This window comes from Littorina saxatilis, linkage group LG15, assembly GCF_037325665.1.
Source record: "Littorina saxatilis isolate snail1 linkage group LG15, US_GU_Lsax_2.0, whole genome shotgun sequence".
NCBI classification, from domain to species: Eukaryota; Metazoa; Mollusca; class Gastropoda; order Littorinimorpha; family Littorinidae; genus Littorina; species Littorina saxatilis.
This window is the reverse complement of record NC_090259.1, coordinates 33,493,572-33,507,887: the sequence shown is the minus strand read 5'-3', so window position 1 is coordinate 33,507,887 and position 14,316 is coordinate 33,493,572. Positions and strand designations below refer to the sequence as shown.

Here is a 14,316-nt window from a genome sequence, read left to right as displayed (position 1 = left end):
ATTTCAAATAAAAATTCTGGCTTGTTTTATGTACTATTTCCTGCACACAGAAAGTGTGGCTTCAGTCAGTGTTCCTGAATTTAAAAACCTACCTCTGTCACTCCAACAGGTTCTGAAGACGAAAGAGGTCAAGGATATACTGCAGCAGCATGACATAGGTATCCAAGCCATTCGCGAGAAGTTTGAAGAGTGCAGCGCCCCTGAGACAGAGACTGACGTCACTGACGCTGTCGTCAATCTGGCCAGTGCCGCCCCCATTGCCGTTGCTATGGAAACAGTGGCAACACCGGAAGAAAGATGGCAGGATTTCATTAGCTCCCTGAAACTGATGGGCCCTGTGTCGGGGAATGCTGTGTCAAGGTGAGTAAGAGTGTCACAAGGCTTTAATGTGTGCCATGATAATTGATATGGAAATGTGCATTCATATTGAAGTGGTGTTTTCAGACAGAAAGAAGAGAAATAGAAAGATGGTTTCCCTTTAGCTGAATAGATACAAATTGTAATGGAGAACCATTTCATTACTTGTCAGGTGATGTCATGAAAGATTACCTTACTAAGTCCTTTATGTCACTGTAGTAGTTATGTTCAAGTTAGTATCAAACGGGGGATAAAAAGGGAGATAATTGTTAAGTCTCATTCTTTTCATTTGGACTAATTCATTCAGTGTGACAGTGAACCTCACCCGGGGCTGTATAGCGAGATTGTTGTTACGTCTCTCGTTCTTTTCTCTTTCTTTTCTCTTTCTTTGTGTTAAAGTTGAACTTGTTTTGAGAGTGTGAGAAGTTAGGTCACTTACCGCCCCAAACGTTTCTGCTCAGGATTGAAATGGCATTGTCCGGATCTCGCTGTGGCTTGGAGCGCGTGTACTCTGACGTGCCCATCATAGAACCCACCAACGGCAAGCCGGGCTTCATGGGCAGCCTCGTCATTAACGGCATCCTGCAGGCCCAAGGTCAAGGTAACAAGAAGAAGGAGGCCAAGCAGCGCACGTACGAGGTTGCCATCGAGCGTTTTGTCAGCAGTGACGTGTCGCAGATCTTGAAAGGAGTCGAGCCACGGGTATGAAGCGTTTTTCTGATCGCTGAATTGATTGATTGAAACACGGGTAGCTGGTTGACTGATTACTTGATTGATTTAATGACAAATAATTAGTCAACTGATTGCGTGAATGATTGAATGACGGGTAGCTGGTTGACTGATTGCGTAAATGATTGAATGACGGATAGCTGGTTGACTGATTGCGTGATTGATTGAATGACGGGTAGCTGGTTGACTGATTGCGTGATTGATTGAATGACAGGTAGCTGGTTGACTGATTGCGTGATTGATTGAATGACGGGTAGCTGGTTGACTGATTGCGTGATTGATTGAATGACGGGTAGCTGGTTGACTAATTGCGTAATTGATTGAATGACGGGTAGCTGGTTGACTGATTGCAAGATTGATTGAATGACGGGTAGCTGGTTGACTGATTGCGTGATTGATTGAATGATGGTTAGCTGGTTGACTGATTGCGTGATTGATTGAATGACAGGTAGCTGGTTGACTGATTGATTGAATGACGGGTAGCTGGTTGACTTATTGCAAGATTGATTGAATGACAGGTAGCTGGTTGACTGATTGCGTGATTGATTGAATGACGGGTAGCTGGTTGACTGATTGCGTGATTGATTGAATGACGGGTAGCTGGTTGACTGATTACGTGATTGATTGAATGACGGGTAGCTGGTTGACTGGTTGCTTGATTGATTGAATGACGGGTAGCTGGTTGACTGATTGCGTGATTGATTGAATGATGGGTTGTTGATTGACTGAATGATTGACTGATGGGTAGCTGGTCGACCGATAGCGTGAATGATGGAATGACGGGTAGTTGATTGACTGATTGAATGATGGGTAGTTGGTTGACTAGTTGCTTGATTGATTGAACGACAGGTAGCTGGTCGACTGATTGCGTGATTAATTGAATGATGGGTAGTTTGACTGATTGATTGAATGACGTGTTGCTGATTGGCTGATTGCTTGATTGATTGAATGACGGGTAGTTGATTGGCTGATTGATTTATTTCCGACGAGGAAGCATAATAATTTCAATTTCTGATGTTTCCTTGAAAGACATATTTATATTGCACTTGATTATTTGAACTGCATGGAAAAAAAACCCTGTAAAGCATTAAAACCATAGCGTGCTTCACAGAGAAATCAGTGTGATTATTGTATGATATTATTGGATGACATAATCCTTGTCCAACAGACGATAGAGGAGGTGAAGCGAGAGAGCAAGGCCCTGCACCTAAAGGTGAAGGAGATCCGCACCGAGGAGCACATCAGAAAGTTCGAGCAGTTCATCGACCGCATCAAGGACAGCTCGGTGCTGGAAGGGCCCGTCACTCTGCTGGACCTGACGGCCAATCAGATGCAGCTGCTCATCACGTGCATGTACAAGAAGACGCAGGACGTGGAGTACCACAGCCTGTGCCAGCTGTACATCGGCGACATTCTCATCAGCGAGGGCGAGGGGCGGGTGAAGAAGGAGGCGCAGGCGGATGCGTACGGCAAGGCCTATGAGACGCTCATCTCGACGCCCGTGGAGACCATCCTGGGAGAGAGTCACCGCCTCAACAAAGAGGAGCTGCAGGGACCCGATGTGCAGGACGTTGTTGTCAAAGGTAACGTCTGCCGGCTTGCTTCTTCTTGTTTATCTTGTTTCACAACCCCCCTCCACACCACAATTACTGTGAAGTAGTCATCGTCATCATCATCATCACAGTAATGAATAGAGAATACTCTATGGCTTGCTGTTTTATACCAGATTTACACAATTAGATTTGTTTAAATGCAAGCGAAAGCGAGCTTTTCAATATTTGAAATAGCAACAAGTGTAAATCTGGTATACACAGGAAGCCATGCAGTATTACTTTATACTGTACTTGCGTGCCTTTTGCTCCAAATGTCCAAAGTTAAACCTTGCTGTATTTGCTGTACACACTTGAGATTTTCTTGTCTGTTTTTGTGTCTTGACTCTTTTGTTCTCCTCCTCTGGTTGTGAGCCGTCGCTTTGTTGCTGGCAGCATATAGAAGATGTTTGTTATTTGACAAACTCAGTACAGGTTTCATGTATTGCACTGTTATGAATTTAGAATTACATATTTCAACGCTACTGCATATTGTTATACTCCTAGCCCCCAGACTATCAAGGTTTGTCTCAGAAAAGACGATATTTGGAAATAACTCTCGGCTATGGATGGGTTGGAAAAGATCTAATACTCTTGCTTTTATATGAGGCAACCTTTCGCACGTGACATTATTACCAGCTATTGTGTTTTCAGCGTAGCAATAGGGCCCGATATTTAGACGAGACAAGTATAATGCCGACGAGTCGAAGACGAGTCGCATTATACTTGTTCGAGTCTAAATATCGGACCCTATTGCTACGATGAAAACACAATTGCGTTTATATAGCTATTCTGACATTAAATTCTGTGTTAAAATCATGTTTTTGTCAGCAACAAGTACCAGAATGGTCCATGTCATTGATTGCAGACGACGGTTCCCTTTCCGCATGAAGCCACGGAAATAACCGAACATTGAAAAACCCACGGACATGTATTACGGAGAAAACTCGAGATAACCGGATGTTTAGCATTACGTCAATATGCTAGGAATCGTATGACGTATCATGCTTGCCTACGTATATTGTATGTTCGAAAGTCTGACTTCTGTTGGGAATTCGCGTGGTGAAGACTGCGGTAAATCTGTAGATGATAAGAGAACAAGGATCAGTGCTTCATTTTGCCGCGGCGCCCGCGCCAAATGACGCACGGCGAAGCCGTGCTATGCGCCCGTCGGGCGCACATTTAAAAACAATTGTTTTCTTTTTTTTCTTTCATTTACGTTGCCCATTTCTCCACGATAGCGATCGGAGGTCGCCGACTTGAGATTAAACAAGTGAGTCACTGAATCACAAGTGTGTCAGTGAATTTGATTCATTGGCTTTGCAGAGAGGAACCAATCAGAAAGCGTCTTTCATTTCCGCTTGTGTTTCAAAAACTGAGCATGACGTCACGTTGATCTAACGAACAATTTCGCCATGCCGCCTCCTCCTGGGAAGAAGCTGAAGTCAAAGCTAACTGGAGTCAGTGGACTTGTACAGACCAAACTCGCTTTCAAGCTTCCTGTAGCTGTCAGTGAGTCTGACGAAGGTAGATATTTTCTGTTTTTACTGAACCCGTGGGAGAAGGGGAAAATGGGTGAGGGTGTGCAGTGCACATGGGTTTGACATCACATCTTTTCTGTTTGTCTTCCGATTTTGGAGAGATTCTCCGACTTCTGAGATTACTCAAATTTACTGTTGCTGCTGTTTAAAGCGACTCTCAGTCTCTTATACACCCCCCCCCCCCCCCCCCCCCCCCCCCCCCATAATTTTTTGTTTGTTTTTTTGCTGCTCGATTATCTCCCGTATGGCACGCTTTCAGTTTTATTGACCCCTAATTAAATTACATATTCTTACTCCGAGTCACATATTAGCATTGACGCAGTCGAGATGCTAGGTTAACTGAAAACGCTATCCCGTCTATAGTCTAAGGGAAGCAACCCAAGCTAAAAAAGTAGCAAGCTTGCTACCCTGGGTTGCCTCCCGTAGCGTGTCACGCCACAGATCTCGTACCCAGTACGAGACACCCTCATTCGACATCTTTCAGCCAGAGAGACAGGTCGTGCTTGATTTCGCTCCTAGGCTGTTGTTTGCTGTCTGCTTGACACCCACCAGCCTCGGCTCCCCGTCTGCTCATAGCTGTTTCTAGCGGTGAGATTGTTCCATTTTGTTGTTGTTTGCATTGCCATTCTGCTGAGAATTTTCTCGTCCGCGGACTTGTGAATTTCGCTCGGTAGTTTGTTGCCGTGGCCGCCATTTTGGTCGCCATTTTTCGCATACACGTGGTGTTTTTTGCTGGTTAGTTTGGGTCCGTGCTCGGACTTTTAGCGTCGACCAGTAGCACTATTACCTGCTTGTAACTTGTACCTTGTGCTAGTTTATTCTGCTGAAGTTTTACGTCCTAGAGACTTGTGTATTTTCAGTAGTTTGTTTTTCTCGCGTGACATCATGTCTGATAGTGAGAAAAAGCGAGCGGCTAAGGCCGAGAGTAAGGGCAAAGGCCCTGGCAAACCTAAGTCCTCGGCTTCTACTTCTTCGGCTAGGAACCCCACGGTTCACGTTTCTGACCCGAAGACTAACTTCGTTTTTTTCGGTGCCCATTTTGGCGCCGGAGGAAACTTCGTCTGGCTCGCGTGCGGCGGGCTTGACCGCTACCACGTCCGTTTCTACCCCGGTACCTGTGCCGGAGGCTGGCACTCTTGTGGCTAGCCTTTTGTCCTCTTTGATTCCAGAAATTCGGACTCTCGTGCGTACAGAGATGGCGCGGACGGACCCTGTTTCCAGCTCTGCCTCCCTCCCGGGGGTGTGCGACCCTCGGTCGTTGGCTTCCTGTGTTCCTGTTGTTTCCGGATCACCTGTCCAGCCTGCAGGCGTTTCTCTTCTCGGCCGGCGCTCGGTGACTCCCGCTTGCGGGAGTGCACCTGAGCAGGTCCCTTTTGGGATACGGTCGCCGCAAGGTATGTGCTCGCAGCAGCCGTCCGCGGCAGCTGCACTTCCAGTTCCTGGAAGTAGTGGTTCACTGGACAGCGGACAGACCATGGTCCCTGCCGGTTTGAGCTACGACTTACGTAAGCAGTCGCTCGCGGCAGCTTCCCTTCCGGCTCCGGCCGGAAGTAGTGGTTCATTGGACAGCGGACAGACCATGGTCCCTGCCGGTGTGCGCTACGAATTACGTAAGCAGTCGCTCGCGGCAGCTTCCCTTCCGGCTCCGGCCGGAAGTAGTGGTTCACTGGACAGCGGACAGACCATGGTCCCTGCCGGTTTGAGCTACGAACTACGTAAGCAGTCGTTTGCGGCAGCTTCTCTTCCGGCTCAGGCCGGAAGTGTTGGTTCACTGGTATGCGGACAGACCATGGTCCCTTCCGGTTTGAGCTTTGCCCAGTTTCAGCAGCCGTTTCCGGCAGCTGCCCTTCCTGCCTTGGCGGGAAGTGTGGGTCCAGCCGGTCGTGCACAGTCCTCTGTCACTTCCGGTTCCGGCCTAGGGCTCCCGGGTTGTAGCTGGCAGACTCCACAGCCATGGCATAGCTATGCGGTGGCGTCTGCTCTTACAGCTCCTCCCGGTTCTTCCGGTTCGGTTCACGCTGCGTCCGTTGGGATGCCGGTGGATTTCGAATTCGGTCGTTCTCCTGGGCATTCGGGCTTTCAGCCTCTGTTGGGTCAGCAGCAGCCACCCACTCCGGTGGTGACTGCTAGCTCCTCCCTTCAGCTGCCTTCGGTTGCTGGCGTTTCTCACCCTCCTCTTGGCCAGGGTATGAGTTTCGTTGATGACCAACAGGAGGGGCGTTTGGCTTCCGGCCTGTCCTCGCAGCGTCATTTGTCGGGTTCCTTGGGCTATGAGCCATCCCCTTCATGTGGCGCTTCGGACCTTGGGTCTGTGGACGAGGAGCAGCTGCCTTCGGCGGCTCCGGCCAGCTTCAGGGTGGCGCTTGAAGCTGCCGCGGAAGTCACTTCGCGTTATTTCCCGGAAGGGGCTTCGTCTTCGGCCGCGCCTTTGGCGTTGGGTCCGTCGGCGATGGCTGACTTCCGGGGGGCGAAGGAGGAGGACAGCTACTTCCGGTTCGAAGAATCACCGTCAGTAGCTTTCCAGCTTTCTCGTTTGTTCGCCAAGCCCGCTCCTGCCGGCAGCGGGTTGCCTCCAGCAGCAGTTCCGCTTCTGGTGCCGTATGGCACAGCTCCGGAGCATGCTTTGCCTTACCTGGCTGCTGCGACACAGGCAGACTTCTTCGTGCCCTTGGCGGGTCAAAGGAAGTTGCCTTGGCCTAAGGCTTCACGGAACCTTCTTTCGTCCTTTGCTCTGCCGCGTGCACCGCTTCCGGTCACGCCGGCATTGCTCCCTCTTTTGACGAAGCCTTTGCAGAAGGATTCCGTTCTCCCTCTTTCGGAGCGGTCTCTCATGTCCTCTGAGGAGGTGGGAAGGCAGCTCTTGGAACTCAGTTCCATTTCGGAGACTATCCTGCGGGCTCTTTCACGTGCTCTTACGGAGTCTTTAGCTCCCTTTACCTTGAGTAAGGAGCAAGATTCGGAGGACATATCCACACTCCTCTCCACGCTGGCAAGGGTGAACGAGGAACAGATGAGATTGTCCTCTCTGCAGTACGTACACTTTGTCTCGTGCAGAAGGGACTTGTTTCTTGCCCACTCCCAGTTCTCTGAGGAGTCGACGAGAAACACTCTCAGATCGTCACCCTTGGTGGATGGTGCTCTCTTCGGCAACCTGGCCTCTGATGCCAGGAAGCAGGAGATTGACACCAACAGAGAACAGCAGTTCTCGTCTTTTGCGCTTCAGTCCCTGAAGCAGCCCAAGCAGGCTGCTCCTCAGCGGGCTCAGCACAAACAGGCTAAGACCTCTGCTCAGGCACATCCTGCTTCCTGGAAGAGATCTAGTGCCCCTTCCCGCGGGTCGGGCAAGAGATCTGCTTCGAGGAGGGGTAGGGGCTCTTCCAGTGGAAAGCCCCACCCCCAATGAAGCGTTCCCGGCTTCACGCCCCCCCCCGCCCTCCACCTTGGTGATGGCGGGGGGCCTTGCTCGGGCACTTCCACATTGGCTGGCCGTCATACGCAGCCGATGGTTAGTGGGTGTCGTGAAGTCGGGATTCCGCTTGCTGTGGCTGGGGGACAAGGCCCCTCTTACCAGGTGTCCTCCAGCCTTCAAGCCCCCCTTCTCACAGGAGGCAAGGGCCGTCCTCCAGTCGGAGGTTGCCTCACTGATAGAGAAGGGCGCGGTGGAAGCGGTCTCGGACCACAGCTCCCCGGGGTTTTATGGACGGCTTTTCGCGGTCCCCAAAGCTTCGGGAGCTTGGCGTCCTGTCTTGGATCTTTCGTTTCTCAACAAGTTTCTGAGAACGATTCGATTCAAGATGGAGACTCCTGCCTCGGTTCGGGACGCTCTCCGCCCAGGAGACTGGGTGACCTCGATAGACTTGACGGATGCGTACTTCCATATTCTGGTGCATCCCGCCGACCGGAAATGGCTCCGTTTCCGGTGGGCCAGTAAAGTCTACCAGTTCCGCGCACTTCCTTTTGGGCTGTCCCTTGCCCCATGGATCTTTACCATGGTGGTGAGGCAGCTCTGCGCGCTGGTGAGGTCACAGGGAGTGCGGCTGCGAGCATACCTCGACGACTGGCTCATCATGGGCCAGAGCGAGGCTCTCTGCAGGCAGCACACTCTCTTGGTTCTCCGGGAGGCCAGCTTGCTGGGATTCTCGGTCAACCAGACGAAGTCAGAGCTCGTGCCGTCTCAGTCATTCACTTACCTGGGGATGACGTTCAATACGGTCACCTGGACTGTCCAGCCTTCGCAGAAGCGGGTGGACAAGCTCCAGGCTCTCATCCGCTCTACTTCGCTTCTCCTGAGGGCTCCCCTTCGGACTTTGGCCTCCATCCTGGGGCAGATGGAGTCCATGGCCCTTCTGGTTCCACTAGGGAGAGTTCACAAACGCCCGCTTCAGCACGCGCTGAAGCCGTTGGTGGACTCTCCTTGTGTGGATTGGAACACTCTGGTTCCCCTTGGGGATTGGTTCCAGGCTGCAACCCTCCCGTGGCTGGACTCGGGATGGGTATGCAGGGGGGTTCCCATTGTTTCCCCCCCTCCCAACATGGACCTGTTCACAGACGCGTCCTTGCTGGGTTGGGGGGCTCACACGGACCGGCTCACGGCCTCCGGACTGTGGTCTGCGGAACAGAGCACATGGCACATCAACTCGCTGGAGTTGGAGGCCGTGTTCCTTGCTCTGGTCGCGTTCCTCCCTTCCCTGGCAGCCAAGCGCGTGCGTCTGTTCACAGACAATACGACAGTGGCTGCCTACGTGAACAAGCAGGGAGGTTCGCGGTCCCCCACTCTCTCCCGCAGAACGTGCGAGATCCTCTCCTGGTGCTCCCAGCGGGGGATCTCTCTCTCAGCGCGTTACCTGCCAGGGAGCCTCAACACACTGGCGGACGCGCTCAGCCGCTCCGACAGGGTGTTGCAGGCGGAATGGACCATCACGCATGGTGCCCTTCTCCGCCTTTGGGCTGTGGCCCCGAAGCCTGTGGTGGATCTCTTCGCCACCAGATTCTCCAGGCGCCTTCCGGTGTTTGTCTCCCCCTTCCCCGATCCGGAAGCGTGGGGGACCAACGCCTTGGACATCCCCTGGACAGGGCTGGAGGCTTACGCCTTCCCGCCCTTCCAGCTGCTCAGCCAAGTCCTCAGGAAGGCGGAATTGGAGAGGCCGTCTCTGCTTCTGGTCACCCCTCTGTGGCCGTCTCAGCCCTGGTTTCCGGACCTGCTGAGACTCGCACACGGCCCTCCAATTCCTCTCTCTCTGGTACCAGGCGAACTCGTTCAGCCTCGCACCGGAGTTCCTCACGGGCACCCGCAGTCTCTCAATCTTCACGCGTGGAGACTGTGAGGTCCGCTCTCAGGCGGTCTGGGGCTTCCGACCGCACTTTGGAGTTGGTGCAGCGCTCACATAGGGCCTCCACCTCCTCAGTGTATTCATCGCATTGGCGTGCCTGGGTCACCTGGTGTCAGGCTCATGGGCTGAACCCGGTGGCTCCTCGTACTATGCACGTAGCCAACCACTTAGCGGATTTGTCTTCCCAGGGGGCTTCTTCCTCCTCTCTGAAGGTTCGCAGGTCGGCGATCGCCTCGACTCTTAAACAGATTGGGCATACCATCAATGTTAGCGGAGTCGTTGCTGGGGTTATTAAGGGCGCGTCTTTGCAGGACGTTAAGCGCTCTTCTCTGCCCAAGTGGGATCTTTTCCTTGTCCTCGAGTTCTTGCGCTCGGCGGACTTCGAGCCGCTGGAGGGCTCTAGCCTCGCGAACCTTACTCGTAAGGCTCTGTTCTTGCTACTTCTGGCTTCGGCCCGCAGAGGTAGCGAGATACACGCTCTTTCAGGCAGTCCGCAGGACATTGGCCGAGAGCGTGACGGCTCCTTGTCTTTGCATTTCCGGGAGGCCTTTCTGGCCAAAAATCAGACACCGGATCAGCCTTCTCCCTGTGTCCTTGTGAGGCCCCTGTCTCATATTGTGGCGCATGATGACCCAGACATGGTCAATTGCCCGGTTAGGGCCCTAGAGGCCTATTTAACCCGCACTCAGCCCATCCGGTCGAGCTCCCAGAAGCTCCTCTTTATTTCCTTGAATACGTCCATGGACAGAGATATCACGAGGACTACCTTGGCCAGGTGGGTGTCGGCTCTCATAAAACAAGCTTATGTGTGGAGTCTGGCACAAAAGGGGGGGGCTCAGCCTGCCTTCCCTCTCGAGTCGGCTAGAATGCACGAGTCCCGGGCATGGGCATCGTCTTTGGCTGTTTTGAGGTCACGAAGACTTGACGACGTCCTGCGCACAGCATACTGGCGTTCAGACGACGTCTTCATCTCGTTCTACTTGAGAGACATCGCCGCGGTCTGCCGCGACGGCTCAAGGACCCTCCCTGCACTGGTGGCAGCGGGGCAATGCCTCTCCAGATCATAACAGTGAGTTTGAAATTTTTTACTTCTTACCCACCACCTTGTTGGAGTTATCTGCTAATATGTGACTCAGAGTAAGAATATGTAATTTAATCGAACATTTTTAATTAAATTTTCATTTGATTAATATACTTACCCGAGTCACATAGGTAAGTCCCTCCCACCTTCCCCGCTTGTAGTTTCTTTGGATTCTAGAAGTCGAATGAGGGTGTCTCGTACTGGGTACGAGATCTGTGGCGTGACACGCTACGGGAGGCAACCCAGGGTAGCAAGCTTGCTACTTTTTTAGCTTGGGTTGCTTCCCTTAGACTATAGACGGGATAGCGTTTTCAGTTAACCTAGCATCTCGACTGCGTCAATGCTAATATGTGACTCGGGTAAGTATATTAATCAAATGAAAATTTAATTAAAAATTTTCGATTTTCAGTGGTCAGGGGTCATTTGACCCCTCATGCTCTAAAACAAAATGAAGCACTGAAGGATTGTCTCAGAAGAAACGACGAAATGTTTCAGACCGGTAACTTAATTTCAACATTGCACTATACAATGGACGTTCAATGTGACAGGAGAGTTAGCTGATTTTGTGTTAAACATTGGAGAGATCGTCTGCTAGAATCAGAGATAGGTCGCTTCAGATTGCAGCTTCTGGAAATTTGCAAGGTTTGTTGCCTGTTAAAGAACTGGATTTTACACGTAATGTATGTCATGTACAGTAAGCAAGAACAAAAACACACACAAAGCAAATGGCATCGTCTGTCGACTAGTCACAGAAACGAACCTGGCAAGGTATGCGTGTACGTTATACACGTGGAAGAAACCGGAACCATGCGTCTTTGATATCGACAATATGCTTTTGGATATTGAGTAAAATGGCCGACTTCCGCCGCATTATGCTTTGATGATCGGAAGAGACCATCCAATCACAGCCCCCGAATTCCCCCACGTGTTCATCAGAATAGCTATATATGCCAATCATTAGCGAGGGGTGTGTCTGAAACATGTGGACAACAAGCATGTATGGAAAGTTTGCCTCAATAAAAACAAGAGTATTCACTCTTTTACAACCTACACAAACCTCTTATATTATTTTCGGAGTTAGAATGAAAAAAATGAAAAGTGGCATGTAGCATTCACTGTACAGAAACAGCCATGAACTGCTTCTTCTGGGTTCATGGGCTGACACTCCCACGTACACTCGTGTTTGTGTGCGAGTAGAATTTTTTGTGTATGACCATTTTAACCCCGCCATCAAGGCAGACATACGCCGCTTTCGAAGGATAAAAAAAATTGTCATCATTTTCACGAGTTTTCATTCACAAACACCTGGGAAATAAATCTCATGTTCCCCATGCAATAACTCGAGATGGTGAATGGGTTTGAGCTTAAAGGTGAAACGTGGATTGTCAAAGTAAAAGCCAATCAGGCTGATTGTTTGATGTGTGGAACCATCGCGGCTTTGGATTTGTGTTTCCGAGGACAACGATTGTAAGCATTCACTCTCAAAGACCCAATCAATGTTGATAATTACCGCGGCGTCTCATGGTCAATTTGCAACTTATCTCTGTAATCGCAAAATCCACATTGAAAAGTCATAAACACTTAAAAGAAAAGAAATATGCTCAACACTTACTGAACTCGCAGACATGATCGCAGCTCTGTACATTTTCAGACTGGAAAAAAAGTGTCAACAAGTTACGTTTGACGTCACATACAAGTTTGATGTGTTATCTCGTGCTACTGTGACGATGCTTTGTGGCCCGGAGTTGGATTCTAAAAATTCGTCTCCCTGTGGGTTATTGTGCATTTTGTTGCACAACCAAAATGATGACAAAAACGATGTTTGGTGGCTTGTCAGACCAGTATTTTGTTGTTGGTCCTCGGGGAGCATATCACCTTTTGTCTCATATTTCTCAACCGCGGCCTTCGGCCTTGGTCGATAAAGATGAAACAAAAGACGATATGGTCCCCTTGGACCAACAAAAAAGCTGGTCTGTCAACAAGCCACCAAACATCTTATGTCCATTATTTCTTCTTGATTTGTTGTACAGGTCAGATGAAGAAGGAAGAGTCCAACCTGCCCAGACTGCGCAACCAGTTCGCCAACCTGGACGAGGTGTTGTCGGAGAGAGGGAGCGAGGGGATGGTGGTGGTGGAGCATCAGGACTGGGTGCACGACCGCAAGCGTCACGCCTTCTGCATCCTGCAGAACTCCGCTCTCATGAACATCATGGCGCTCAAGTGGTGCACCGACGTGGAAACCGGCTTCTTCACGTGAGTCCACATGTCTTTTTTTTCTGGTTAGGTAAACAGAATTGGGGTTACGAAGTTGTCAGAGGGGTACTTTTCACTCTCTCTCTGCATTCTTATGAACATCGTGGCACTCAAGGGGTGCACTGACGTTGAAACCGGCTTCTTCACGTGAGTTTATTTAGGAGTAGAAAAACAATCCCGGTTAAGGCAACCCGACCAACCCTTTTTATGCTGCCGTCCCTGCAACATTTGTTTAGATGTCAAAAAACAAAAATAAGAAAAGCAAAAAAACTAGCAAAACTTAACGGAAGAGACACTTCGGACTTGGTTTTGAAAACCCTTAGCAAGGGAAGTTATTTGCATGATCTGAAATAAAAAGAAAGATTTGGCCGGCCTAACTACTTTTTTTTCTGGACATGCTACCGTCATTTTGTTTGTTTGTATCCGGTAGAGGTAGAGACTGGCTTCTTCACATGAGTAGCTTTGTCTTGTTTCTGGTTGTGTGTGGCCCATGAGAGCCAGAGATTGGCAGCCATTCACAAAGGTGACATATTGACACATGTTTACTTTTTTCAGTTGCCGTTTGTCGCTGCAAGGGGAAGAACTGGGGCTGGCCAAAGCTCACTCCAGACAGCAGGCACGAAACCTGGCTGCTGCCGATGTTCTCTTCAAGATGTACCAGACTCAGCCTGTTCTCAGGGTCAGTGGGCACTGTGCTTGCCTCATTTGTTTGTGTGTGTGTGTGTGTGTGTGTGTGTATGTGTGCGCATGTGTGTGTGTGTAAATACATAATCCAGAAGGGAATATCTTGTTTTGAGGTTTTTGAAATTCAGAGCAGTGTGCGTGCGTGTTCTCGTCCGTGAGTTAGTGAGCGAGTCAGAGCGTGTTTATGTGTCTGAGCCAGACCTCAGGGTCAGTGGTTAGTGGGTGTGAGTGTGCTTTAGAGAGTGAAAGAGAATTTACACATTTGATGTATTTCTTTGATTGCTCCTCAGGTCTTTCTGTTTTCAGGTTATATCCACCAAACAGTTAGGTTATGCTTTTACTGAGTTGTCATTTCCTTTATTTTCTTATTTCCACATTCAGATCATCACGACGGATCTCTCAGACAACTGGGTGACCAAGGTGGAACTTCTGGAGAAGATGAAGTCGATGCCAGAGTCGGACTTTGCGGAGGCAGATGCTGACTGGAACGACTACCTGAACAGGAAGATCTTCACCAAAGCGGAGTTAGAGTCTTCAGACAGCTTTGAGCTGACAGCGGAGGAGAAGGAAGAGGGAAAGGTTAGTTCTCAGTTTACCTGGTCTCGTCAAGTTTGATTTCCAGGAGAGGTGCATTTGAGGTTAAGCATTTAGTGTTGCAGTTATGAGTCCATGTCAGTATGGTGGTGGTTTCGCAGTTCCTTGTACTGTATTAAACACTAGACAGGTGTAAGTTACACAATTGATTCAGCAAG

At 50.1% G+C, this 14,316-nt stretch overlaps 1 protein-coding gene and 1 long non-coding RNA gene across 3 annotated transcripts in view; one reads left to right on the top strand and one right to left on the bottom strand.

Annotated features, from left to right (window-relative positions):
• Positions 1-14,316, bottom strand: part of LOC138949122 (uncharacterized) — a 77,021-nt gene that overhangs the window by 33,443 nt on the left and 29,262 nt on the right. The gene's annotated exons all lie outside the window — the stretch shown is intronic.
• LOC138949115 (uncharacterized) overlaps positions 1-14,316 on the top strand; it is a 47,427-nt gene that overhangs the window by 8,341 nt on the left and 24,770 nt on the right. For both annotated transcript variants that reach the window (XM_070320872.1, XM_070320873.1), the window contains exons 7-12: positions 110-360; positions 819-1,059; positions 2,255-2,669; positions 12,658-12,880; positions 13,436-13,559; positions 13,946-14,143. In XM_070320872.1, coding sequence (XP_070176973.1) covers positions 110-360; positions 819-1,059; positions 2,255-2,669; positions 12,658-12,880; positions 13,436-13,559; positions 13,946-14,143 — 1,452 coding nt within the window. The remainder of the gene's footprint in view (positions 1-109; positions 361-818; positions 1,060-2,254; positions 2,670-12,657; positions 12,881-13,435; positions 13,560-13,945; positions 14,144-14,316) is intronic.